The sequence below is a fragment of the Carica papaya genome, chromosome 6, assembly GCF_054855325.1.
Source record: "Carica papaya isolate Zhongbai chromosome 6, ASM5485532v1, whole genome shotgun sequence".
Classification (NCBI taxonomy): domain Eukaryota; kingdom Viridiplantae; phylum Streptophyta; class Magnoliopsida; order Brassicales; family Caricaceae; genus Carica; species Carica papaya.
In genome coordinates this window covers 7,044,248-7,070,074 of record NC_142314.1, presented here as the reverse complement: position 1 = coordinate 7,070,074, position 25,827 = coordinate 7,044,248, and the positions used below count along the sequence as shown (strand labels likewise).

The 25,827-nt window shown below is 33.7% G+C and overlaps 3 protein-coding genes across 12 annotated transcripts; 2 read left to right on the top strand and 1 right to left on the bottom strand.

Annotated features, from left to right (window-relative positions):
• The first annotated feature begins 2,445 nt into the window (after positions 1–2,445).
• LOC110818916 (zein-binding protein (Protein of unknown function, DUF593)) lies at positions 2,446–4,007 on the top strand. Its single transcript, XM_022047957.2, has one exon. It carries the CDS (start codon positions 2,811–2,813, stop codon positions 3,681–3,683), a length of 873 nt encoding a protein of 290 aa, XP_021903649.1. The 5' UTR covers positions 2,446–2,810; the 3' UTR covers positions 3,684–4,007.
• Positions 4,008–5,179: 1,172 nt separating this feature from the next.
• LOC110818912 (methylmalonate-semialdehyde dehydrogenase [acylating], mitochondrial-like) lies at positions 5,180–20,061 on the top strand. Of its 10 annotated transcripts, XR_015821346.1 has the most exons (22): positions 5,183–5,549; positions 6,900–7,472; positions 8,195–8,289; positions 8,556–8,627; positions 8,717–8,878; positions 9,034–9,112; positions 9,197–9,351; positions 9,881–9,944; positions 11,795–11,874; positions 12,195–12,260; positions 13,867–13,917; positions 13,998–14,149; positions 17,046–17,136; positions 17,352–17,432; positions 18,384–18,461; positions 18,564–18,599; positions 18,699–18,742; positions 18,839–18,917; positions 19,151–19,202; positions 19,276–19,293; positions 19,415–19,476; positions 19,572–20,061. XR_015821346.1 is itself a non-coding variant. In XM_088221939.1 (21 exons), coding segments are annotated over exons 2-21 (2,016 nt in total). In that variant the 5' UTR covers positions 5,180–5,549; positions 6,900–6,922; the 3' UTR covers positions 19,573–20,061. The 10 variants fall into 10 exon arrangements, 7 of the variants coding, with proteins under 7 accessions (XP_088078065.1, XP_088078064.1, XP_088078063.1 ...); XM_088221939.1 differs by lacking the exon at positions 19,151–19,202 and having other exon boundaries at positions 5,180–5,549; XM_088221938.1 differs by lacking the exon at positions 19,151–19,202 and having other exon boundaries at positions 5,186–5,549; positions 19,203–19,293.
• Positions 20,062–20,607: 546 nt separating this feature from the next.
• Positions 20,608–25,777, bottom strand: COX10 (cytochrome c oxidase 10). The gene is made up of 7 exons (XM_088223093.1): positions 25,142–25,777; positions 24,847–24,976; positions 23,530–23,667; positions 23,277–23,410; positions 22,776–22,901; positions 22,381–22,484; positions 20,608–21,283 (listed from the first exon to the last, which is right to left on the bottom strand). Exons 1-7 carry the CDS (start codon positions 25,528–25,530, stop codon positions 20,904–20,906), a joined length of 1,401 nt encoding a protein of 466 aa, XP_088079219.1. The 5' UTR covers positions 25,531–25,777; the 3' UTR covers positions 20,608–20,903.
• Positions 25,778–25,827: the final 50 nt, after the last annotated feature.

The following is a 25,827-nucleotide window of genomic DNA, read 5'->3' as shown; positions in this document are numbered from 1 at the left end:
ATACGTGAGAAACAAAAGCCTAGATTTCTTTAAAATTACGACTCTAGTGCTAGTTAAATAGGTAAAGTTGTGAGTGAATAAGTAGTAATGACTTTGATTTATTGTGTTTGTCTCATTGTGTAACGATGATTTTTAGATATCAAAGTATCCACTTGCCAAAGTTCTAGTAGTACTCAATATGTGTTCTTTTCATGTGATATTGTTAGTAGTTAGCATTTTTTTTTTAGTTATCATAATTAATTTGTTCACTCAAGTACAACTTATACATTTTAGGATTCAGAACCTCTTTTAGGTTATAATATTACATTTGTCTTATTATCTAGGTCGACACAAAGCTAAATGCTTTATTTCTATACGCTTAAAGTTTTCTTATTGAGTATTTTGTTTTCGTTCATTCTAGAAAGGTATGTGTCGAGGCTATTGGGTGAAAAGTAATAGATGGCTTGAATAAGTAAAATATGAATGGAACAATAATAAATAAGTTTTCATCATTCATGGATATTGTTTCATTGTAATAATTTATTTAGAAGTATTTTATTACAAGTTAGAGTAAATCATTAACGCGTAATTCATGGTTTCATTTATTTGAATACAATTTTATTTATCAATGATTATAACCTTTTGACTATAAAATTAAATAAGTAAAATATTGTCAATCAATGAAGTATTGTGAATTTCGAACTATTTATAGTATTATAATTTTGTTTTATTGTCTCAATTAAACGATGACTTATAATAATCTAAATAATTTAGTAAAAACTTAAATTTTGTTATGAAATATCTATATAAAATATAAAGAAAGAAATAGTTCATAAATTCCTTTACAGTAACGCGATCAATTAAAAAAATGTAGATGTAAAAGTATTATAAATTTTATTTTTTACGCATTTAAACAAACTATGTTGTTTTTTTACACAAGTATAAAATTTAGTACGCTAAAAAGATTCACCTCGTATTAGGTACTTCGACATTGAAGTTCTTCTTGCTCTTTTATCTTTGAATATGTACTTATATATATATATACATATTAAAATATATCTTTTCAAGTCAATGGATCCTAAACAATGTTAGAATTCAACAATAAACAACTTAAATTTTGATTTTTTTTTAAAGTTGTAAATCTTATATATATATATATATTATATATATGAATTTTTTTTCTTCTTGTAATTAGAATCTGTTAGTATAATTAATTGATAATAAAAATAATTAACCATAATAAGTCTCTATTCATTAGTTGTTTTATCAAATTCACACATAAATTATGAAAAATATAATAATTATAATGCCTACCTTCTGAAGTTATAATATTATGGTCATTATATTTGTCGTAGATACGTACATATGTAACAACTTTGAGTGTGCCGCTCCTTCCAAATAATAGGAGATAAGTGTGACACGTAAAAAACTAAGCTGGTTAATTACCATGTATAATTATATAATTAACAATAAATGGGAAACTCTTTGCTGGTTAATTACCAAAGAGAAAACGTAAAGTAAGCTGTATTTACCACTTAGATTATTGTTAATGTCAAATCTTATCTCTAATTAAGTTTGTTAATGCTGTGAATTACGAGCAATATATAGCTATTTAATTTCCATTTTCTTCTGTTTTTTTTTTTTAAATTTTTAAATTTTTAAATTTTTATCTTTTTTTTTTTTTTGTTTTTTCAAGATCCATTGAATGAAACTATACAGCTTATCATTATCCTTTTGAAATTAATTTGCACTCATCTTAGATTATTATTCTATATGAATATATAGTGTATTCGTTATTTGCTACTATTTAATTACTTTTAATATATATCTCTCTCTCTCTCTCTCTATATATATATATACATGTTTAATTTAGTACATTAGCTATCCCAATTTAATTAATTATTTATATGGTAAAATATGTATTATTTAAATTAAAATGCTTTCATTCATATTTATCATATATTCATTTATATAACCAATTATTTAAACAGTTATTTGGAAATTTATATTAATGGCTCTTTGAATCATTTATATATATATATATATATAATCATTAGTTTGCTATAATTAATTTCTACATATGTAACATTCCTCATCTTTTTCTTGTAGCTTTTGGTCTATATATCTATATTTATGTATATGTATATCACACACACACACACACATGAATGATCGATTCATTATTCAAGGTGTGTGTATATATATATACATATATGTATATGTAAGTGTATGTAGTCCAATTCGTATAAAAGAACAAATTTCAAAATGAAATCTCTCCTTAATTTACACCCAAAAAAATTGATGTAAATTTTATCTTGATTGCGTCATAAATTATAATATAATAAATCATCAAAATGGTAGATACGTAATAATTTTTTTAATAAAGGCAATTTATACAAATAATAAAATTAGATAAAGATTTAAAAGGATAAAAAAAATCATATACATATACATATATGTATATAGCCCCCGCCCCCCAAGTCCCACCGTATCTGTTTGTCCTCTTATTATCCCTCGTTTTCCTCGCCTCCTGATGAATTCCGAGAAGTCCCTATACTCTCACAGACAGCATACGGTCCTCTCTTCCTCTCCTCCTCTCCACTTTCAATTCGCTTCTGATCTTGTCTCTCCCTACTCTGCTTTCTGCTATAACCAATTTCACTGCCTATAAACTCTTACTCCTGCACGCTAGTCTGATATTTCCTTACGATTCGACGGCGACGACGACGACGCCATTGTTGTGCTTGATAAGTGATTGCTTTGCTGGCTTTTTACGAGCTTTATCTGTATTTTCCAGATTTGAATTGTTTAATTCTTATCGTAGTATAAACATGCATAATATCTGTCGAGTTTGTCTGTTGATTGTTGCGTGTTCCTTTCTCGAGTGGTACAAGCGATTGTTGCAGATTGTCTTGGGGTTGTTTGTGGTGGAGTTTGCTTCGTGTTTAAGGTTTTTCACTAATGGCGGGAACGGTGAATTCGGAGGTCCGTTTCTGGTGTTAGGCCAGTTCTCGAAATTTATTAACCTCGTAGGCCTGGTTTTCATGTTCATTTTGGGGTTTAAGATCTTGGAGTTCAATTTTCATGGAGGGAGTTTGGTGAAGAATGTATGGGCTTTTGATGAGAAAAAATCCGAGAGGATTAACATGTTTTTATCGAAAATTGAATTCGAGAATGTCTCCGAACGGAATTGCGGTGGTTCGTTGAAATCAGTGGAGATCAAGACAGGAGGAGTGAAAATGGAGAATACAATTAAAACGGAAGATCAGTCAGTCAAGTTTAAAATTGACAGCAAGGGAATTGCAGAGCAATTGGATGATGATGATGATGATGATGGAAATAATGATAATCGAGGATTGGTTTTTCAAGAGGATGAAGAAATTGATGTAGTTGCATTGAGGAGACTGGTGAAGAAGGAGAGGCGGAAAGCCAATGCGACTTATGCAGAGCTCGAGGAAGAAAGAATGGCGGCGGCATCGGCAGCGGAGGAGGCCATGGCTATGATTCTGAGGCTGCAAAGAGAGAAAAGCGCCGTAGAAATCGAAGCCAAACAGTTCAGGAGAATGGCAGAGCAGAAGCAAGAATTCGACAAGGAACTCATCCAGTCACTGCAATGGGTTGTAATGAAACATGAACCAGACTTCGATATATCAATCGATCGTGCTGTGAATTCAGAAACCGTAGATGTTTCCGAAGGATGGTGATCAACAACTCCATGGAATTTACAAAAGCTGATCATCAAGATGGTTGATTAGCATCTTTTGCCTTTAATTAGTCCTTTCGTTGTTTCATTCTTTTTGAGAGTCCGAACTGCAACAAAGCTCCATCTGTTGTGTGTTTGAAAATTTGAAAAAATGTTCTGTATTGACATTATCCTGTTCATAATCGGAGCACTGCAAATCGAACTTGAAACAGTGTTCATCAGGATGTGCGACTGTTATAATCTTCTCACTAGGAGAAGTATTATATGTGTTTGTGTGTATATATGTGTTTGTGTGAATGTTTGTATCGTCATGATGGTTCTCTTCTTTCTTTTGTTTTTTTCTGTTTTTTTTTTTTTTTTTTATGAAACATGATGGTTCTTTCTTGTATATATATGTATATGTAAATCTTTCTTTCATTATTGCCTTCTTCTCCCCGGTAGAAAGCATATGTATATGTATATGATACACTACTTTCAATCCTTCTATGCATTATATATAGGTTCAAAATATCAAAGCATGTAAAATTTTTCAAGCAATCACAGCTGATGCAGCCATTAATGAGGGGACATGGTTCTTCTTTCTTGAAGCAATAAGCATTCTAGATTTTTATTTTTTTTTAAAAAAAAAAAAAAAACTTTTTTTAAATGATATTTCAGTATCATGTTTTCTACGCTTTAAAATGAATATTTTGTGGTAATAAATGAAATTAATATATTACATATTGCACAATATACTACACTCTTTTAATAATAGATTACCAATAATTAGTTCTCTCTCTCTCTATGGGTAATATATAAAGTTGGAGAAAATATTTTTCATTATTTATTTTCACTTGACATGTTCCTCTTTTCCCTTTATCTTCCTTATCTCTTTTTTTTATGTTGTAATGTTATTTATACATTCTTGTTAATTTTTATTTAAAAATTATTTTAATTTTTTTAAAAAAATATATAATAAAAATATATTTTTATTCAAACTGTAATAATAATTACAAAATGAGTATAGAATAAATTCACATATTTAGATAATTAAAAAATATATATTTATTCAGATCAATTACGTATTTAAAATAGATATAAATTTAGTTAATAAACTTCACTCTACAAGTAATTTTTTATACCCGTAACCTAAATTATTTATCTATTTTTTCATTTAAAAAACTTTCAAAATAATTATTTTATACCGTCCAATAAACTTTAAATTAACAAAATAAAAGATAAGTTGATACTTAATATATTATTCATCAGTATAAACTGATCAAACTAAATTATTTAGCTTGTTTCACATAAAATAATGTACTAAATTATTTAACCTGTTTCATATAAAATAATATATTAAATGTAATCTTAAAATTCATAAATATGACGGAGCACATACAAATATGAAGCGGGTACTACACCCGATTTTCTTCTACCCATATGCACCCTGTGTTTCTTATTTTTTTACTTATTTAACCGCTCCTAACGAAGTGAGTTGGAGCGAGTTAATTCGTAACTCACCTTGTTGGCGATCCCTGCCAAACGCGCCTTACATCATGTTTGTTGGCTAACCCCACACTCGCTCTATAGGCCGTGTTTGCTTGCCTTTTCTTTAACGCATTATACAAAGGAAAAAAATAACTAAATTCTCGTCATGCCAAACAGGACCCTGGGTTTCGTCTACAAGCCCATCGCTGACCCCATTCCCACAACCAAAGTGGCAGTCTTCCTCTGCGGACAAACTACCATACAAACATCCCAACGAAAATCCATTGATCGTGCGGTCGATTCGCCGGCCGATCGCTATCGCAGGTAGTAATTATGGTTGTTAACTGAGAAACAGAGAGAGAGAAATGGATATGGAGTTTCATTTCTTAAGATGAACAAGGTATGCTTTTGACTTTACGTTGCTTAGTGTCAATCCAGTGATAGGGCTGGTTCTGAACTTCGAATTTTGAATTTTTGTTTTCATTGAGCTCTTTCTTTCGATTAGTTGCGAAGGAATGCTTAACTTGTGGTTGCATTTCGTATTTCGATTTAATGACTGGATAGTTAGTCTGTAATCAATGAGGAACAAGTTTCTTTTTGCTACTTCTAATGGAATATTGATAACTTCTGTTTACAAGTAAGAGAATTGGGATGGGCGTTCTTCAATTATGAAGGAGTCGGCTTTCTTTTTTAGCACATTTGAATGTTTTGAGTGTATTATGGGATTAAAGAAATTTTTTATATATACCTCTTTTCTGAAAAGAGTTAAAATAAGAATAGACTTTTTACATAAATGAATCTGCTGAACTACGTTGTATATGTGCATCTGGACTGAAGTAAGTCAAAAAATTTGCAGGACTTGTTATGATTATATGACCCGTTTAATTTCAATAGAAACACACCTCATAGGGTCATGATTAATTTGACTTTTCAAAAGGAAAAAAAAACTGTAAAGGTGATGAAGTAGCCCTAAGTAGCTTATGAACGTTTCACGGAAATATATGCATGCTTGTAACATCTGTTCCATGCAATTTGTCTTTGATTCTGTTCTTTAGCTCTTAACTAAAATTGGAAATTATAATAAATATGTTATTAATTCTTTTCAACTTATTTTCTGTTGTTTCCATGTTGATATTTCTTTGTCGATACTTCCTTTCATCATTCCACAAAATTCTATTATTCATGGCAAAGTAATGACTTATTAAAATCCAATTATACCTTAGCTCTGATGATTGAGAAGGAAAGAAAATGAAATGAAAAATACAAAGAAACGAAATTACTTAAACCATCTTTGACTATTTTATTCCAAGTTTTTTTTTTTTTTTTTTTTTTTTAAATTGCAGAGTGTGTTTAGTGAACTTCCAGTTCTTCCCAAAGAAGAACATCTGTTTCAATGATTTTTTCCAAAACATGAATTTCCTAACATAACATTGAATGAAGTAGACATTTACATTACTAGTCCAAGTTAGAGTGATTTTTAAAAATGGAAACAGTACACTTGAAGTCATATTGAGATCATATCTGGAAATAGGTTAGGCTTGGGTTCAGGTTGTTTCAGTTTCATCAAGCCAAGTTATTTTCTGGTTTCTGTCGTATTCTTATAATATAGTTTGGGTTAGGTCAGTTATCAGATTAGTTAGGCTGGGTAATTTCCTCAATTGTGCTTTCTAGCTTCTATTAAAGATATGAGCAGCAATGGACATGATATAGTTAAGATATCTAAAATGGTTCATAGTTTGTTTCCACGTAGGTTCTATATTTCATTCATCTTTGATGGATGTCCGGAGTGGCACCGAGTTAAGTGGTCCTCCAGGGATGCTCCCTCCTCCGCCTGGAACTTTTGTAGATCGAGAAGAACTTATCCAACATGTTGGTGAGTTTGCTGTATCTCAGGGATATGTTGTAACTATTAAACAATCTAAGAGGGATAAAGTTGTGATCCTTGGCTGTGATAGAGGGGGTGTTTATCGAAACAGGCGGAAACCTGTTGAGGAGTCCTCTAGTGAACCAATTCGCCGAAGAAAATCAGGATCCCGGCTTACTAATTGCCCATTTGAACTTGTGGGTAAGAAGGATGATGGGTTATGGGTACTCACCATTAAAAATGGAACTCACAATCATGAACCATTAAAAAACCTTTCAGAACATCCTTCTGCTCGTCGCTTCACAGAGAAAGAAGTTCTGTTAATTAAAGAGATGACAGAAGCTGGACTGAAACCTCGCCAAATTCTAAAAAGGTTGAGACAAAGCAATCCAGAGCTCTTGTCCACTCCAAAGCATGTTTACAACGTTAAAGCCAAGCTTCGGCAAGGAAATATGGCAGGTGGAAATTTCTCTTTTCCAGCTCTCTTTATTTGAGGGTTTTATTTGCTCCATGTTTCCTCTCATTTTAAAGTTCTTTGTGCTTACTTCCAAACCTAGATACTCTATGCCGTACGAGTCTTCTCTCTTCAGGATTTACCATTTTGGAGGGGTTTATATATCACTGTTTCTCATGAGTCTAGCTTCATCACTCTGTGGCATTGATTCATAATATTGATTGTAGTATGTACAATTAATATTTGTTGGACTTCTATCCAGCATTTCCTTGGATGATAAAATTCAGAGAATTCTATACTTGAATCCTTGAGTGATGATTAGCCGATGATTTTCGCAATGCCCCATGATTCTATAAGAAAATGTTACTGTTTTCTCAAGGATTTCTGCAGTTCTCTTTCCATCTCTGAAAGCCCTATAAGTATCAAAAAGTAAAGAATTAGTGGACGATATATTAGACTTGAAATAATGCTAAATTTTGAATTATTAATGGAGTTGTTTTGGAGAATATGGGTTTTTGAGGGCATATGTTTGCTAATGATCATGTGGATCATGAGTGTTAAAGACACTGTTATATTCTTCTTAGAGGCAATTAAATTCAAATAAAATGTTGGATTTCACTTTAAAAATATTACCAAAGAGTGGTGGTTACTGTCTGTATCAACATTTCTAGGGGAAGATATTGGAATCCTTATTTCCCTATATAGATGCTAATGTTTGTTATAACAGTGAGGACATTCAAGTCACTTAGACCTGAGAAATCTGCTGTGAGGAACAATTATGTCTCAGTTATGGAGTCTTCTTGGAGGCAGCGCTACCCTCTGGTAAGCTTAGATGTAATATGATGCCTCTTCAAGTTAGCAAATTTTATCCTCATTACTTGGTTTTGAAGGAAATAAGACCGAAGAGATCATGTTTGGATGTTTCTTTCCTCTTGATGAAAGAATAATAATTTTTAGGTTTACCTCTGAAGGTCCTAAAAATGTTTTTTCTTTTTTCCTTTTTCTTGATAATACTTCTTATATCTCTATCATATAATGATTTTCTCTTAAGCTGCTCTTGATTTTAACACTTCACTACTGTACCTCAGAGGGTCCCCAATCTCGTAGGAGGTAGATTTGTTGAATCACAGTCTTTTGCATCAATAGATGTTATAAATCCTGTAAGTTCAGGAAGTCATTTAAGATTTAATCTATATGTTATTTTCTCATTAGGAATTTATTTCCCTAATTAATTATCAAATCTTGGTAGGCTACCCAACAAGTGATTTCTCAGGTTCCTTTGACTACCATTGAGGAGTTCAGAGCTGCGGTCTTTGCAGCAAAACGGGCTTTTCCTACTTGGCGAAACACTCCAATTACCACCCGTCAGCGAATCATGTTCAAGTTTCAAGAGCTTATTCGGAGAGACCTTGTATTTTCTAAATTTGTTAATTTATTTCATTTAACGAATATATTATTTTTCCTCTAACATGAAACAAAGTTTTTTATTTTATTTCTTTTAGCACAATATTTTTCCTTTAACATGAATGTCTCCAATAATGGGAATGAGTGCGACTTTTCTTTCAGGATAAGCTTGCTATGAACATTACTGATGAGCATGGAAAATCATTGAAGGATGCATATGAGGATGTGTTACATGGATTAGGTCAGTATCTTATTTTCTCTTTCCATCTAAGAATTGTCGTAGGTTAGCTATGTGCCATAAGAGGTCCTGGCTTTGTCATACTAGAGGTGGTGGAACATGCTTGTGGTTTAGCAACCTTGCAAACTGGAGAGTTCGTGACGAATGTGTCTAATGGAGTTGATTCCTATAGCATTAGAGAGCCACTTGGTGTTTGTGCTGGAATCTGCCCCTTTGACTTTCCAGCTATGATTCCATTATGTGTAAGCTTATATTTCCATTTGTTTTTGCTTGCTTGCCTTTAGTTTCTGCCTCAAGTACAGCTTTCAGATGGCTATCACGCATTACACATTACAAACTGTGGATATAGGTTATATGTTATGCATACATGATATTAGGTCAAACATATTTTTTCCCAACATTAGTTTTTGAGGACTAAGGTAGAATGAATAGGATTTCGAGAGAGAAAAAGTAAGAAAATGTTTGGATTGCTTTACCAGTTTGAATGTTTAAAAAAAGAAGGAAGGGAGAGAAAGGAAACAAGAAAATATGTTTATCATTTTGCTTTCTTTAATTAATAGTTCTTGTAATTCAGTTAGGCATATAATTATCTTCACATTGGCACTTTGTTTGCATGAAATTAGTAAAGAGGGAGTGTGACGATATAGCTTATCTACTGCTAGCTTTATTGATTTTCTCTATGTTTGTTTCATGATTTTAAATCTTATGGTAAAGTAATTTTATTCTTACAGGAACAATTCTTTTGTTTATTTTAACCCTGTTAATCCGCAGATGTATCCTATTGCAGTCACATGCGGCAACACTTTTATCCTAAAGCCGTCAGAGAAGAATCCAGGTGATATTTTCTGTCCTAGTAACATCAATAAATCGAGTTACCATTTGGTGCAATGGGTATGATTAAGGTAGCAGAAAGTCCTTTTGGCTTACATGAAATACTTAGAAACTTTACTGCATGTTACCTGTTTGCTAATGTGGACTTCGTTTCTAAGCTCATTAAAGTTTGCTCATGCTGGTCTCACCTTCTCGTATATTTTGTTGAAGTTTCAATATCAGTTATTGTGATGTCATCAGCTGTTTACATAAGAAATGCATAATATTAGTATGGAAAAAGTTCATAATACTGGGAATTCGTATATAGGCAAAATGAAAATGTAAAATTCCTCAATGAAGAATCTTTTGATGGTTTTTCTTACCACTGACCAATTTGAGGGAAAATATAGTTGAAAGTCCTTGTCTCTAGTTTTCTTATTGTTGTTTGAGAAATGATTTTTTGGATGAAAATTTACATAATTGTACTGTAATTTTTTTTTTCAGATAACATAATTGTATTGTAATTAAAATTCAGAATACTGACGATGCTTAAAATAAGTTGGAGGTTTAATTATATGGGTTTTCTAGATATTTCTTTTATTAGAAAAAAAAAAGCTTTATTAAGATAGGAGAAAAGTACAAAGAGGAGAATAAGATATTATCCTAAAAATTGCAAACAAAAGAAAGAAAAATCCTTTAAAGAACATAAATGAACAAATTTGTATGGGCTATTAATGAACAAAGATGATAGTCTCATAAGTGGAGATTGGAAATAGCTATCTCAGAGAAATAACTGTGTGTCTTGATCCATTAAGTTTCCAAAAAGATTTTGTCCCATATCTCATGGAAAGTTTAGTTTTTTATATATTAGTAACTATATATCCTTCCAATTTAGCTTAAGTAATTATATCTTATGATTTTTTTACTATTTGTCATATTGGTGAGTCTACAATGTTAGAATTTTATGTAGGATTTAGGAGTTCTTTTTAGGATTCAAGTCCTATGGATTGACGTTAACTCTGAATACTTTGTAATCTTTTTGTAATGGAAACAACTATAACCAGATCAATTTTTTTAACAGTTTGCTCCGTGTGATTATATGAAGCAATCATGAATTTTTAATGTAATCAAATTTGAAGTGTATTGAGTAAGGAATCAAATTTAGAATCCACCAAATCCTAAATCCTTTTTTTTTTGTATGATATTTAAGAAACTTTAGGTCAGATATATTTGTTTGTAACTTTAATCCCCTAAAATTAAGTAGACAGATATCACAAATTATCCTACATAAGACGGATATGAATTTTTTGATATGGTATTTAAGAAACTTTAGGTCAGATATATTTGTTTAAACTTTAATCGCCTAAAATTAAGTAGACAGATATCCTAATTTATCCTACAGAAGAAGGATGAATTTTTTGACATGATATTTAAGAAATTTTGGGTCAGATATATTTGTTTAAGCTTTAATTTAAGTAGACAGATTTCCTAATTTATCCTGCATAAGAAGGATATGAATTTTTCTTTGCCTCTAATACATGGCTTAGCTCTTCCAAGTGAGCTGATGTGAAACAGGTCTTTGCCTGTTCATAATTTCTCTGCTGAGTATGTAGACATGGTGTTGGTTATGGCTCGTAAGGATTCTGTATTTTGCAATGTTTTATGGAGAAACTTCCTTAGTTTGAATCTTCCTAAAAATCCAATCATCCTTCCCCATTGCCCCAAAAGAGAAATGCCAAAGAAAGAGGTAGCAAGTATGAATCTAACTGCCTAGATAATCAAGAATGAGAATGTAAGATTCAGTGGTTGATCATTATTACATATACAGGACATCATGCTCAGTAAAAATATTATTTTGTTTGCCACTTTTCTCAGGAGCTGCAGTCATGCTTGCAGAGTTATCTGTTGAAGCCGGATTCCCGAATGGTGTGTTAAATATTGTTCATGGCACTAATGTAAGTTTTCTATGAAATCGATAGTCATAGAAAAAATGGGCCTTTCGCACATTGTTGTTTCCATTACCTTAACTTGAGAAAATGTACCAGATGATTTTCCTGTGCTATTTGTTTTTTTTTTTTTGAAAAAAAATTAATGCATAACACTGTTGTCATTGCCTTTGCCATACATGGTGCTTTATTTTTTACATCTCTTTCCTGCAATTTTAATCTCTTTAATGAAGAGAAAAAATAAAAAACTTTCCCTAATTCTTGGATATTTTTGTATCTGTCTGCTCTCTAAGAGGTATTTTATTTATCTCTAACTTTCGTTCTTGCAGGAAATTGTTAATGCCATCTGTGATGATGATGATATTAGAGCTGTATCATATTTTGGTCCAAATTCTGTAAGATATTCCTTTTTGGATCAATGAAATATTTCTGCTGACTGATACCACTTAGTATAAAATTGATGGGAATTTACAAATTTGTGTTATAACATGCTATATTCTGCACATCAAGAAATTTCTTTTTCTGTGATCCATTAGCAAGCTTTTGGAGTTGAATAAAGCATTAATAACAACTTTCTGTTGATGATTAATATAACTTCAGTGTGTTGTCCGATGATTTAAGAACCTGCATTATGCTGCTTGTCTCTTTTAACTCTGGAAGCTTGTTTAATTGCAAGGATTCATATCTGCATTACCTTTATCCGAGGATAGCCTAGTCTAGAATTAGATAAGAGCGCTGGGCAGTGGGGAGTTTTCTTAATTTTCTAATTGTAATCTTGTGTCTGGGTGTTTTAAAACTCTTAATGAAAACAAGAAATATATTTTATTCTGGTTATTTTGGTTGATGGTCACATGATCGACAAATGAAATGATCTTTTATGCTACATATTCACACCAAAACAGAAAATGTTGTAATCTTAGCCTGGTAAAAGATTTTATTTAGATTTTTTAGGTATGATAATGGCATCAGGGTTGTTGACGTTTATACAAGATTAGAAGGAACTTGTACTCATTATTTTGCTGGACAAAGTGCAGCAAGTAGCTCTGGGTCAATTTTTTTTTCCTCTCTCGGCTTAGTTTGTTATTCTTTTTTTGAGATAAAAATGAGTAAATATATAGAAATCACGCCAAGGGGGCGTAACCCATATACAAGATGTAGAGAAGAATTTACAGATCTTTGAGTATATCTATAATAGATCCAAAATCATCAAAAGAATCAAGATTGTGGCCAAGTACAATAAAACCAAAGATATGGAGCCACCTGTCTTTTGATAATGGCGAAGTTATTTTTTTTAGTTTGTTATATGACATGGTTGAGGCAGTTGAACCTACTGCCTAAATGAAGCTTTATTTATTCCTTCAATATATGACTTCTTAGCTATTCTTGGCATATGGTCTAGGGTGTGTGGACAATTTCTAATTAATTTCCAGTAATAGAAACGTCATTCTTTTTTAATTTTCTTCTTTCTTTATATATAAAAGAAGAAATTTTATTTAGGAAGAGAGGGAAAGGAATATAAAATTTGAGGATAAGATATCCTCTTCAAAAGTAGAAGAAAAAACAAGAAAAGATAATTGGTACAAGCACACAGTTGTAGCATCCTAAGAGCTATATATAATAGCTTCCAGTTCCAATGGAGTTGGGCAAGACAAATGTGAGGGTAATGTCTATGTGCCTTTGCTCATAATGTTGTCATGAAAGTAGTCCTTTCCGATATCTCATCTAAGGATGTAGTTCGGTAATGGAAAAGTCGATGGTTGCCATAGAGGCTTATCTTCTGTCCTCACCCTTACCCCATAGATATTAGAGCCAATAAAGCTCTCCGCTGTAGGAGGCATCACTTAGTTCAGTACAAATACCCAGATGGCTGAGCCATGCAGAAGGGCTGATTTTGGGCTTTAATTTCTTGAATTTCAATAGTTAGTTGAAATTCATTTCAACATATACTTATAGAGCTTTAAGACGTATATAACTTATTACTGTTGTTTTTAAATATTATAGGCCGGTTCTTACATATACACGAGAGCATCGGCTAAAGGAAAGCGTGTTCAGGTAATCTTGGGTAGCAAGCCTGCAGTTCCCTCAGCAATATGATTAATTTGGTATAAATTTTAAATGACTGTTGTCTTCAGTGCAACATTGGAGCCAAAACTCATGCGGTTGTCATGCCTGATGCAAGTGTGGATGCTACTCTGGATGTTCTAGTTGCTTCTGGTTTTGGTGGGGCAGGGCAAAAGTGCATGGTGATCAGCACAGTAATCTTTGTTGGAGGCTTAACTTCATGGTATCCTGTGTTGTCTCTTGTCTTATAATTTAATATGCGATTACTGTTCAAATTGAACATTTTAGAATGTGTAAAACCTTTTGCCTATCTGCGATTACTGTTCAAATTGAACGTTTTAGAACATGTAGAACCTTTTGCCTATCTTCTAAATGTATTCTTAAGAAATGGAGATTCTTGTTATGGTCCCGACTAATGGATCCAGTCAGGGGACGATTAACACATAAATCAGTAGGAAGAACAAAATCTTTTTTGATTTTCTACCTTTACCTATTTTTAGATTGAAATAAAAGACTACTTAGGAGAACCTCACGATGTCTAGAGTAAGAAAGTACTCTGCTTTAAAATTCTTCTTTGTACATAATCTGTCTTAAGGACAGCAAATCTGGTTTTAATACAATGACAGGATAGTCATCTGGAAATTATTTTCAGAATTTAGTAACTTGTGTACTCCCTTTAATTTTTTACTCTTAACTACCCATACTTTACCTAATATTCCTACAAAATAAATACAGAAAAATAAAACAGAAATATCTTGCAGAATATTCTTGCAATTTTTCAGAAATTCTTCTCCTTTCCTTATTACCTACATCTTAATTGCACCCTAATATTACTTCCCCCTTTGAAGACTGTGCTTGTTCTCAAGCGCAACAGCTGATGCCTAAGGAGGATCTTGTTGATCTTTTTTCATTGGGCGTGTCCGCTTGAACAGTTCTTCCACTTCGAGCCAGAAGAGCCGCTTGCATCCATGGCCTGGCGTGAACTGCTCATCACATGAAGTAATGGTTCTTGGCACGCTGACAGTCTAAACTACCTTTTAATGGTGGCTGGTTGGGACAGAAAGTTGCGCCCAGATTCATGGTCTGGTATTGTCAATAAAACGAGACCCAGTGGAGAAGAATCAGACGGAATGCCATTGCCACAAGACGGCACTGAAACACCCAACAGTGTTCAGCATCCATATTTGCAAGCCAAATTGATTATTGTTGTCAGATCTGTGGGACAATGTATTTCCACGTCTACAGCAATATAATCTCGCAGGGCTCTCAAGAAAATTTCTCCTTGTTCAGCCGTCAATTTACTCACCTGCATCAACAATAATTGAAATTTCTTTTGATACTCTGAAGCGGTCTCTGTTTGGCATAATATGCTAAGTTCGCCAAGTTTGTTGCGTCTAATAAGTGGCCCAAATCTGAGTTGACAAAAATACTTAAATTCTGGCACTAGAAATTAGACTGATCATGATCCAACATCTTGAACCAAAGTTGTGCCTCAGCTTCAAGATGAAAGGAGGCCAAGGAGATTTAACCATTGTCCGGTGTAAGTTGGTGTTGGAAAAAATGTTCAAATGACCCAACCATGGTAAGGGATCTCCAGAACCATCAAACAGGGAAAATATAATTTAGTGTAACGAGGCAGAAACTGGCAATAGTATGATTGTGGTACCTGTGCGTGAGAGCTGGATGCACAGAGGTGCCTGCACAGTATATGTTGTTGCACACAGAGGAGGTTTGGCCGCCCTGGGAATTTTCTTCTTCATGCATTTCGCGTGAGGCAGAATTTGCTGCAGCCAGATGGCTTGACTGGTGATGGTCCGCGTGACTACTTCTTCACCAGACTCCCTCGAAGTAATTCTGGCGACAACTCCAATATTTCCACTAAAATTTCAAACTTTAATTTGTCTTTCTCCCAGTCTTTTTGATCAGTCTACAGAAATTTCTCAAACATAGATTGTAATTCTCCCATAACCATTGGCTCTGATTCCAAATTATTGTGGTCCCAGCTAATGGATCTAGTTATTAGATGATTAAAACACAAATTAGTCGGAAGAACAAGTTCTTCTTTGATTTTCTGTCTTTACCTATTTTTAGATAGAAATTGAGGACGTGTGAGGAGGAGAGAACTCCATGATCTCTAGAGTAAGAAAGTACTATGCCTTTAAAATTCTTCTTAAACATCTAGTTCTAAATGGAATTATCACCTTATTCATATATCACCAAATATTTATCTTGAAGCATCTAGTTCTAAGTCGAATTATCAAAAGCTTTCTGCTAGACGTGTCAGTGTCTTTCTAGATATTTATCACTTATCTGTTGAAGGTTGCCAACTTTATTTTCAATGTCGAGGTAATTTTCACCCTGGCATCTTTGACATAATGAATTGTATCTTTGAAGGGTGTGTTTCCTGAAATGTGATTTACTTCCTAATCATTTCCTTCTCACTTAAAGAAATTTTAAGTCAACTATCTGACCTTGTACTATTAATTGCTTCTTCACATTTTCTTTACAACTACTTTTTTATGTTGTCTTCTTCCATAAATTTACTCAATATTTTCAGATTGCTGAAAACATCAAATGCGATTGGAAAAGGGAAATTAGGGCTTTGCATGTTTCGGAGTTATTTTTATTCAATTTCTAAAAATTATGGGAACTAATTGTGTATGCAATTTTGGCCTATGGTCAAGCAGATCTAACTTTCTAATTTTGTAAATCTAGCAAGACAGTAAGATGTAACTGTGATGTGCCAGCCATCAGTTCTGTCTATAGTCTCCTTGAGATGATAGTTTCTTTTCTCAAAGAAGGTCTCTTCCTTGGTGCCTAGGATCAATGCTACTTAGGGTGTAACGTCCATAATTAGCATCACCTAATTGAGGTTGTACAGCCTAGAATTTCAATGAAATTGCTGGAATCACATGATGCTTACCAGTGGGCAGAGCTAGATTACAACTTTCTGAAAAGAGGGGAATGATGCTTTAACTCGATAATCTTTGAAATTAAATTCTACCCTTCATTTCCATCTTGGTATATCAGAAAGAAGTAATGATATCTTCTTGAATTTTTTTCCAGTAATGAGCTTGATATATTTTAATGCAAGAAGTTCTTCTGATGACCTCAAGCAGGGAAGACAAGCTAGTGGATCGTGCCCTGGCACTTAAAGTGACTGCTGGAATGGAACCAGATGCAGATCTTGGTCCAGTTATAAGCAAGCAGGTAGAATTGTGATTCAAACATATTTATTAGCTAACCAGTTGTACTGGATCTTAGAAAAATAGCTTCAAGTACTTATCATTTTGTGATTGGATTGCATTAAGTTTGAAGATATATCTATCTGCTCAAGAAAAAGCACAGCAGTTTGCATTGCAGCTTTTTGACTAATCGACATTATAATTATCTGTAGTCATTGTTGTGTCACAATTTATTGACAGGCAAAGGAACGGATATGCCGATTGATCCAAACTGCTGTTGAAGGTGGTGCAAAGCTAGTGCTTGATGGCAGAAGCATTGTGGTATTTTCTTCATTTGTTTTAGCATTTCAACTTATAACCTGCTTAAATCATTACGGCATTTTGATTAACTTATATTTTGTGTCTGTGCATCACGTTTCTAATTTAACTTGAATGTCACAGTCTTCTTTTAGTTTCTGCTATGTCTCATTAATAATTATTTGAGGCTCCCTACTTTGTGATAACAATAAATATTTTGTAATTTCCTTCTTGTAAGTCTTTTATTTATTGTAGGGGCAAGAATTCTAGTCCTTACATTATGATAGCCTATGCTATACTGCTATGTAGAAATCATTATCGGTGAACCTTTAATGCCATATGGGTCTGAAAAAAACCTTGAAATAAGAAATTGAAGTCCTTATGTAGTCAATTTGAAATCTTAAATCTCCTTCCTTTCAATGCAGTTCATTTGGTAGGCATTAATTCCCCTGATTAACACACAGAGGTACACATTTTCCTGGGGTTGAAGCCGATCTAAATTGATTAGAATGATAGTTACCTTTCTTTACCAAGTGCTCAAAATTCTTTCCTTAATCTCTGCACTGGATGCCTTGGCCAGAGTACTTAACGTTGAAGTAGGATAATAATGGAGTAGAACCTGTTTCTTTTTCTTAAATGTTACATGTTTTCTATATGAAATTACCTCTCTTTAGAATGTGTATGTCTAGGATTTTGTTATTGGTATGGTGCAAGAGCTTAAAGTTTGGCCGATTGATTGAACATTGTGATTCCTTTATAATTTATGGAAGAAAAAATCATCTGATGAATTCAGATATTCAAGGGAGAGGAACATGGTTTTGGTTGAGTAAAAAATTTTCTTTTGCATCCTTCATTCTTTTTCAGCAATTTGGTAATCTTGTTAGAAAGTTGTAGGAATTTTATTCATTTTTGTTATCCTGCTTAGGGTTTTCGAAGTCTGACCTTTATGGTACTATGCTTATGAATCACTAATAGGTTCCAGGATATGAGCATGGGAACTTTATGGGTCCCACCATCTTAACTGATGTCACAACAGACATGGAGTGTTACAAGGTATATCTGTTGACCCTATATGAGAGATAATTCTAATTAATGATAGACTTCAATCTTATTTCTATATATAGATTTCATGACACCTTGTCTTGGTTTCCACAGGAAGAAATATTTGGTCCCGTTCTTCTTTGTATGCAGGTAATCGGTTAGCCTTCTTTGCATGCAGGTAATCTACTCCCCACATCAATTAGCAGGATATTCTGTATACTGATGTAAGTTACCTCTCTTGTCCCACAGGCGGACAGCATAGAAGAAGCCATAAAAATCATAAACAGAAATAAGTAATATCTACTTTTGTCTCCATGAGTCCCCTAGAAGATCATTATATTTCAAAGCATTTTTCCCTTTCTGTGACTAATTGGCTTGTCCTCTCATAGATGTAGGAATGGAGCTTCTATTTTTACAAAGTCTGGTGCAGCAGCTCGGAAATTTCAAACAGAGATTGAGGTTGGGCAGGTAATAATCATTTACAGTATCTCATGGGGCTTCTGATTATGTCAGAGTATCATAAATAAATAAAGCGTATGTGGTTCTTCATATGCCTCAAATTTTTAGTTTGGTCAATATCATAATGATTTAGAAAATGATTGTTCTTCGAGAAATTTTACCTTGTTTTATTTACAATTCTAGGGACAATTCTCAAAATTCAATTAGGGTTGTCTAATAAGATTCTTTGCTCTAATTGGCAGTAAAAAGCTACAGATATTATAGTTTTCTGACAAAAAACTGGATTTGATTCAGGTTGGTATTAACGTTCCTGTCTCAGTTCCATTGCCAGTTTCATCGTTTACCAGCTTGAAGCCATCTTTTGCAGGCAATCTTAATTTTGACAGTAAGCTACTCGCTCAAGCTATTAGATGACAAATCATAATATGGAATATGGACTACGGAGTGGAGTTGCTTCTGGTTGGTAAATTTTCCCTGGTTGAGAACTTTATTTCTGTGATTCGCAGGCAAGGCCAGCATTCAGTTCTACACACAGATTAAAACAGTTAGTCAACAGTGGAAGGATTTAGTAAGCAGTGATATAGCTTCTTCCCACTTGCCTGAATGACTTTCCTCTCTCCCCTTTTCGGTGCTTAACTCATAATTTTGGCGTTAAACTCGTAGATTGGTGAATGAGATCTCATTGTAGTAAAAGGGAAAAGCCAAAGGGTTGCATTTTATGGATACAATGGAAAATCACGGAGTAAAATGTATAAAGCAAACAGATTCTAGCGGGGTAGTTTTTTCTTTTTCCTGTTCTTTCATTCTTGACCTTATTGAGCAGAAATTTTTCAATGGCTCGGTTATGGTGGATTGGAAATCAGGTTTAAGTTTTTTGTAGATTTTCCTCTTGGGTGCCACGGGGAATCTTGAGCAGATTTCGATGTCAATTTCCAATCAGGCATCAGGCCTTTGGATAATGTTCCCAAGACGAATATAAACCCTAAAGACCTGGAAGTCAACTTGAATTTCTTATTTCAATAGAGATTGTTATCGAAGCATGTAATTTTATGAGAAAACATTTTGTACAGTAGAAATGTGATATGACATTATATTGTATGTTCATCAATAATTTGAAAGAAATGCACTGATACGATATTTCTTGTGACTGTTAGATTTTGAAAGATTTTGGATTGTCTAATTTTTTTGAAGTATCTTTAAATAATTTATGTTAATTTTTGTGTTTGATAACATAAAAATCAGACTGATTATCAGATTTTAAAGTGATTTTACAAAAGTGAAAAAATAAGTAGATTGGTCGTAATTTTTAGGCTTTTATTTTGTCTAACAATGTACCTATCTGCTCTGTAGACATGCATTTAAATTACTAATATATACAACAATATAAATTCTAAATATTTATAATAAATATATATTTTATCAATTTTCTTGATTATAATCAGTTGTTTCTGTTTATTTTTTAACAATTTATTTTTTAAAATAATTTAAAAATCTCTCCGCTTGTTCTTAAAAAGTAATGTATTGGAACAAATTGAAAATTGAAATCGGAACAACTTTATTTAAAAATTTATATTTAATTAATCAAGAAAAAATTGAAAGAAGTTACTACAGAGAAATGGTGGTGACGGGTAAAGAATGAAATAAAAAAATTTATTCTGACGTTACACAAAAAAAAAAAAAAAATGTTGAAGTGGCAAAGTTGAAGAAGAAAAAAGCCAGAAATTTTTTTTTGCTTAAAACAAAAGACAGATACGGAATCAGATCCACTGTCCTGTGACCTGCCGGACAATTAACAGTTTCCCGTAACTTGAAAAACTACCCGGAATCAGTTTCATGTTATGATTATTCGTGACCGACCAAGACCAACCAAATAATTTTCTCAACAATTATTCCCAAAAAATTGTAGAAAATGGAAAACCATTGAACAAATGGCCAAGGAAACCGCTTAGCCACCCTTACTTTATGAACAAATATAAAATTTGGAGCCGTATAATTTTAAGCAGCAACATAGGAGGGTGCGGGCAGAAAAGGAAATGGTGCAACAGATGCATATGCGACTGGTGGGCGCGATTGTGTGCCGTTCCGCCTCCCCTTGTTTTTTATATCGACATCTCCATTCTCTCGAGTCATAGTTTCTGCGGAAGAAGAAAGCTCAACAGTCCTCTCCTGAATCACTTGTGAGTGGGATTGTTGGTTATCAGAAAGTCGATGAAACAGCAAGCCAGACATGAACACGGGAAGATACAGAAGACTGGCATGAAACATCCACCTTGCTTTTTTTGTAGTCCTGTCCCGATAAAATGAAAATGCTGTAGCACCGATTGCAAGGGCAAGGAGGGTCGACTCAAGACAAAACCAACCAGAAGTTACACCCCCTGCCAACAAACTTCCGTAGTTAGAATGAGGTCTCTCCTACAGTCTGTATGAGCTGAAGTCCAACCAAAATTTCCATTAAAGCATCTTACAGTGCCAGGACACCAGGTTCTGACAATGGGATTCATATAATACTTCTAATTCAACAAAGAGATTAGCATAAAACGTATCAAAGAAAGGATATCTAGGTAGCTAAATATGAAAAAGAAAAAACATTCTTGCATCCTAATACTACATCCTATGAGGCCCATGAAAAGATCACCATCTTAAACTTCCTAAGAAATTTAAAAACTTATTTAAATCTCACTGATAACAATTGCCTTGGTCAGAGTCTCATCTTTCATATCTACAATTGCAAGCACACCCATGATGTGTGATGAATACTAAGCTTATTATTTTGAGCATGTCCCATCTATATCACATCAACAATTTGTTTTGGGAACATCATGAAATACAATACTTAAAGACACTCACAGCAATAGAAAAGAGACAACATATCCAGAGAAGCCCAACATAAATTATACGGTAAATAAATTAATAATCCGTGTAAATTAAATAAATATTCTTTTGTTCTTATACTGTATTATTAAAGTAATGTTACTTCACAAAAAATAGTGAAGAAACCAAACATTGACAGTCAATTACTTATGATAGAAAACTTAGAGAAGCCGCTTTTCCTGTATCATTGATAGTCAATTTACATTAGGTAAATGCTTGTTTGCTCCAAACCTTGAGTTCTTTTTAATGGTCGTCTTCTTAACTCTAGAGAAGATCTAAGAACATATTTTTCTTTTAGTTGTTACTTAGTAAACTCTATCTTGTATATAGATGGCACAGCCTTGGTGGCTTATTTATAATATTATTCTTTTTCCCTCATAAAAATTAGGTTTGTTTTTTCCTATACTTTTTTTTTTTCGAGTAACCCAACACTAAATTATTAAGGTAATAAAAAGAAAAAAACATATTAATACTTCTAAACATTCCTGCATTTCCAAAATTATTTTAAATTAGTAATATATTTTACAACTAAGAGTCTATGTCACTTCAAAAAGCAAAACTGAAATAGCAATTTGAGGAAGTAATCAGTAAACTGACTCACAATCATAAGCAAAGTATCCTAAAGGGACCAGATATAGGCAATTCCTCAGGGCCACTGCAGCAGTTCTTTGGCCAGAAGCATCAGTAAGTGAGAACATCCTGAACCTGAGAAGGCAATAATAAAAAATAAAAAATCAGAAAGGCAGTTTTTCTAAAAGGGGTAGTTAGCAGTAAAATTTTTCTTCTTGGAAGAAAGAGTTACCAGTGACAATTTTAAAAGTGAGGTAACTCGAATCTTAACATAGTTTTCATCGAAAGTAATAAAGTAAAGAAAATGTGATTCCATACTAAGTTAAATAACATATGGATCACATGACAAGGTGAAAGATTGATGAAAAGCACTGGTTATGTTTCTGTATGAATATTTGACAAAATAGACACTCCATGTATACACACCCTCCAGCAGCATAATCACTTCGGCACAAGTATGCAAGTGCCATAAAATGGGGAATTTGCCAAAAGTAAAGAGCAGCCGGAAGTATCATTCCATTTAGGGAAACCTGATCAGAAGCAGCAACCCACCTGAAAACCCAGAACAGATACACATGGGGAAGGATGAATCATGTGTTAGTTTTGAATCATATCCTACAAAATAACATAAATTTCATCCAAATTCCATAAGAATAATATGAAAAGGTTCATGCATTAAAATGCCAAACACTGAACATTCTTGCTAAGGCATCTTCTTCTGGTATCTGCAAGTATATTGACAATGGCTCAGCCTGAAATCGCTGAAGTGTATATTAATCTTTTCAAACTATATTAATAACTGCAATTTTCTCGCCATGATTCCTCCTAGTCCCCCAAAAGAAAAATTTATCTTCAAGGAAACTGTTGATAGGCTCATAAAAGAAGCCATAATGAAGAGACATGTAGTTATGTGAAAGATAAAATTACCCAAGCAGGGGTGGAATAGCACCAACAACAGCCCCAACCCATGTATTGATTGGGTGAATCTGCTTCAATGGAGTGTAGATAAAGGCATAAAGAATAAGATTAGATGCTCCAAGCCCAGCTGCCAACATATTAGCCTGTAACAACCTTGTCATTGAAACACTAACTTAGTTCCTCAACTCCAAGTAAATTAAAAACAAACAGATAAAAGGCCATAGTTGACAGCCCAAGTAACATAAAAAAAAGTAGGAATCACCTTGCTCGCCAGTAGAGCAGTTCCAGTACAACCAACAATAGATGCCCAAGTAACAGCGTGACGTACAGTAATCCGTCCTGAAGGTAAAGGTCTCCCCATTGTTCTCTTCATCTTGGCATCATTATTTACCTCAAACACCTAAAAAATGAAAACAAAATTCTATTAAAAATAGATATATGGTACGAGTAAACAGGAAAAAAGGTTATATACAATTTCGTGATGAGAAAGGAACGCTCAAGCACATCTGAATAGATACATATTCATATTCATATTGATTAGAATATGCATAAGCCGGAATTTACCTCTTTGGGGCCCTCTTGAATCAATAAATAAGTTTCATTGTCCATCATTTTTATAATAATTATTATTATACGAAGAACAAAGACATCCTCTGCTTTATTCAAATCAGAGCAATCTAGATATCCAACTTGCATATACATGATAACTGATCAATAGAAACACTATAGCGCTCAAACTTATGATGTTTTCCATACATCACATTATATAGATATCATATTCAAAGAATATGATTCACAGTTAAGATGCTTTGATGGTGAAGAGTGTGGAATTTTAAGTGTTCCTTGAGGTATAATATTGAAACACTTGCTGAATTAGAATGAGTTCCATGAAATAATATACCAGTAATCAACAACTTAAACGAGATCAACAGCTGGACAGGGGACAAGATTGGGAAAATCAATGAAAAAGAAGATAGAATCTCTATTCACAGTACCATAACTAAAAGGCTAGCCTGTGCCCTGTTGGATCGTGTCTCATTCATACAAATGGCCAGGAGTGTGCAGTATTTATCAGACTGGGGCATCTTGTTATATGGAGATATTCTCGTAAATCTGTGTAACTCTTTCTCCCTGAACTTCTACTTCAATCTCTGTGGATTGGTAACTTATTTTGAAACATAGCTCACTACTTCAATCACGTAGTGGCCAAGGACAAGCAAATCTTTTGAAGTCATTCCTAATTACGCTCCTATACAAAGTCCAGTTGTTCTTCCTATCTGGTAGTGTTTTATCCTCACATGGATACTGCCATTTACAGCCAAGAAGCTTCCTCAACAAACCATGTCTTCTTCATTTTAGCTTTACTAAGCGATTGGCACTCATATTCGCTGCAGCCAGAAACCATCACCTTATGGGAATAAAGATCTACAGAACAGGGCTCTCAAGATACAATACCCAAGTTTTCCCATTATAAATACGTCGAATAAATATTCAAAGAACATAAAGAAAGTAAGAGAAGTGCCAAAAGACATAAGAGAAAAAACTAGTAATTTACATATCAAATAAAAGAGAGGAAAACCTGGTTCATGGTGTTGGCAGAGGAAGCAACCATCATGGTACCAGCACATGTCCAGCAAAGTCCTGCAAAATCAACTGCATTCCCACTCCCAAGAACATATCCAGTCCCGGAAGTTGCAACAACTAGCATGCTGCGAAGAACCCAAAGAGAATTTCCAGTTAATTAGGTAAGAATGAACAACACATCCCTAAATTGAATTCAATAAAACAAAACCGAGAAAGAATAAACAAAAACACGAAGATCAAACAAAATAAAGCAAGAAATTAAAAGGGGGGGAGGGAATGGCGATAAGCACCTGAGGCGAGCTTTGGAGAGCTCCCAGTAACATCGAGCATAGTGACGAACCAGTTCTGCCGTAACCTTGGCTCTCGATGAAACGTCAACAGCAGAAGCAGCTGAAGAAGCAAAGGCACGAATACCATCGGATCTGACGAGCGCAAACTTTGATGCGGACTCAGATGATGACGATGATGAGGAATAGAAGGGATGAGACAAAAAGAGAGGAGACGAAACGACGCCGTTGGCGGCGAAGAAGGAAGAAGAAGACGAAGACGAAGACGAAGACGAAGACGAAGACAAAGAAGAAGAAATTGAGGAGGAGAAGGACGTGCAATTAGGGTTACTCCAGGAAGAGGGCGAGAAGATCCTCAAAGAGAAACTCGAATTCACAGACTTCCTCCACATCGCAGTAATATATAATCGATCACAGAGTAGTCGCTAATCGTTATTTACAGCTTCTGACAAACTTCATAGTAGCAGCTACTCCAATCTCATGGAAGACAATGGATGCTCGTCCCAGGATGCGTCAATCATCCCCCAAATATTAGCGCATGACTCTGGGAGTAAATTGATAAACTGGTAAGTCGAAACAGAGTAAGGTTCATCTTGTAAAATCAAAACCTATTCTGGTTCAGAGAGGATTTTAAAAAATTAATTTAACTAAACTCGATCCTAATTATATAGAGAAATATGTTTACATGT

What these genes read in the sequence shown, in the direction of transcription:
- LOC110818916 (XM_022047957.2), top strand. Translation starts at nt 2,811, where the DNA reads ATGCATAATATCTGTCGAGTTTGTCTGTTGATTGTTGCGTGTTCCTTT.
- LOC110818912 (XM_088221936.1), top strand. Translation starts at nt 6,923, where the DNA reads ATGGATGTCCGGAGTGGCACCGAGTTAAGTGGTCCTCCAGGGATGCTC. An exon ending in GTTGGAGGCTTAACTTCATG is followed by an intron (nt 14,150 to 17,045) that starts GTATCCTGTGTT and finishes GACCTCAAGCAG; the next exon opens with GGAAGACAAGCTAGTGGATC. An exon ending in GTCCAGTTATAAGCAAGCAG is followed by an intron (nt 17,137 to 17,351) that starts GTAGAATTGTGA and finishes ATTTATTGACAG; the next exon opens with GCAAAGGAACGGATATGCCG.
- COX10 (XM_088223093.1), bottom strand. Translation starts at nt 25,530, where the DNA reads ATGTGGAGGAAGTCTGTGAATTCGAGTTTCTCTTTGAGGATCTTCTCG. An exon ending in CTGCCAACACCATGAACCAG is followed by an intron (nt 23,668 to 24,846) that starts GTTTTCCTCTCT and finishes TTCATTTTTTAG; the next exon opens with GTGTTTGAGGTAAATAATGA. An exon ending in CTGCTCTACTGGCGAGCAAG is followed by an intron (nt 23,411 to 23,529) that starts GTGATTCCTACT and finishes AGGTTGTTACAG; the next exon opens with GCTAATATGTTGGCAGCTGG.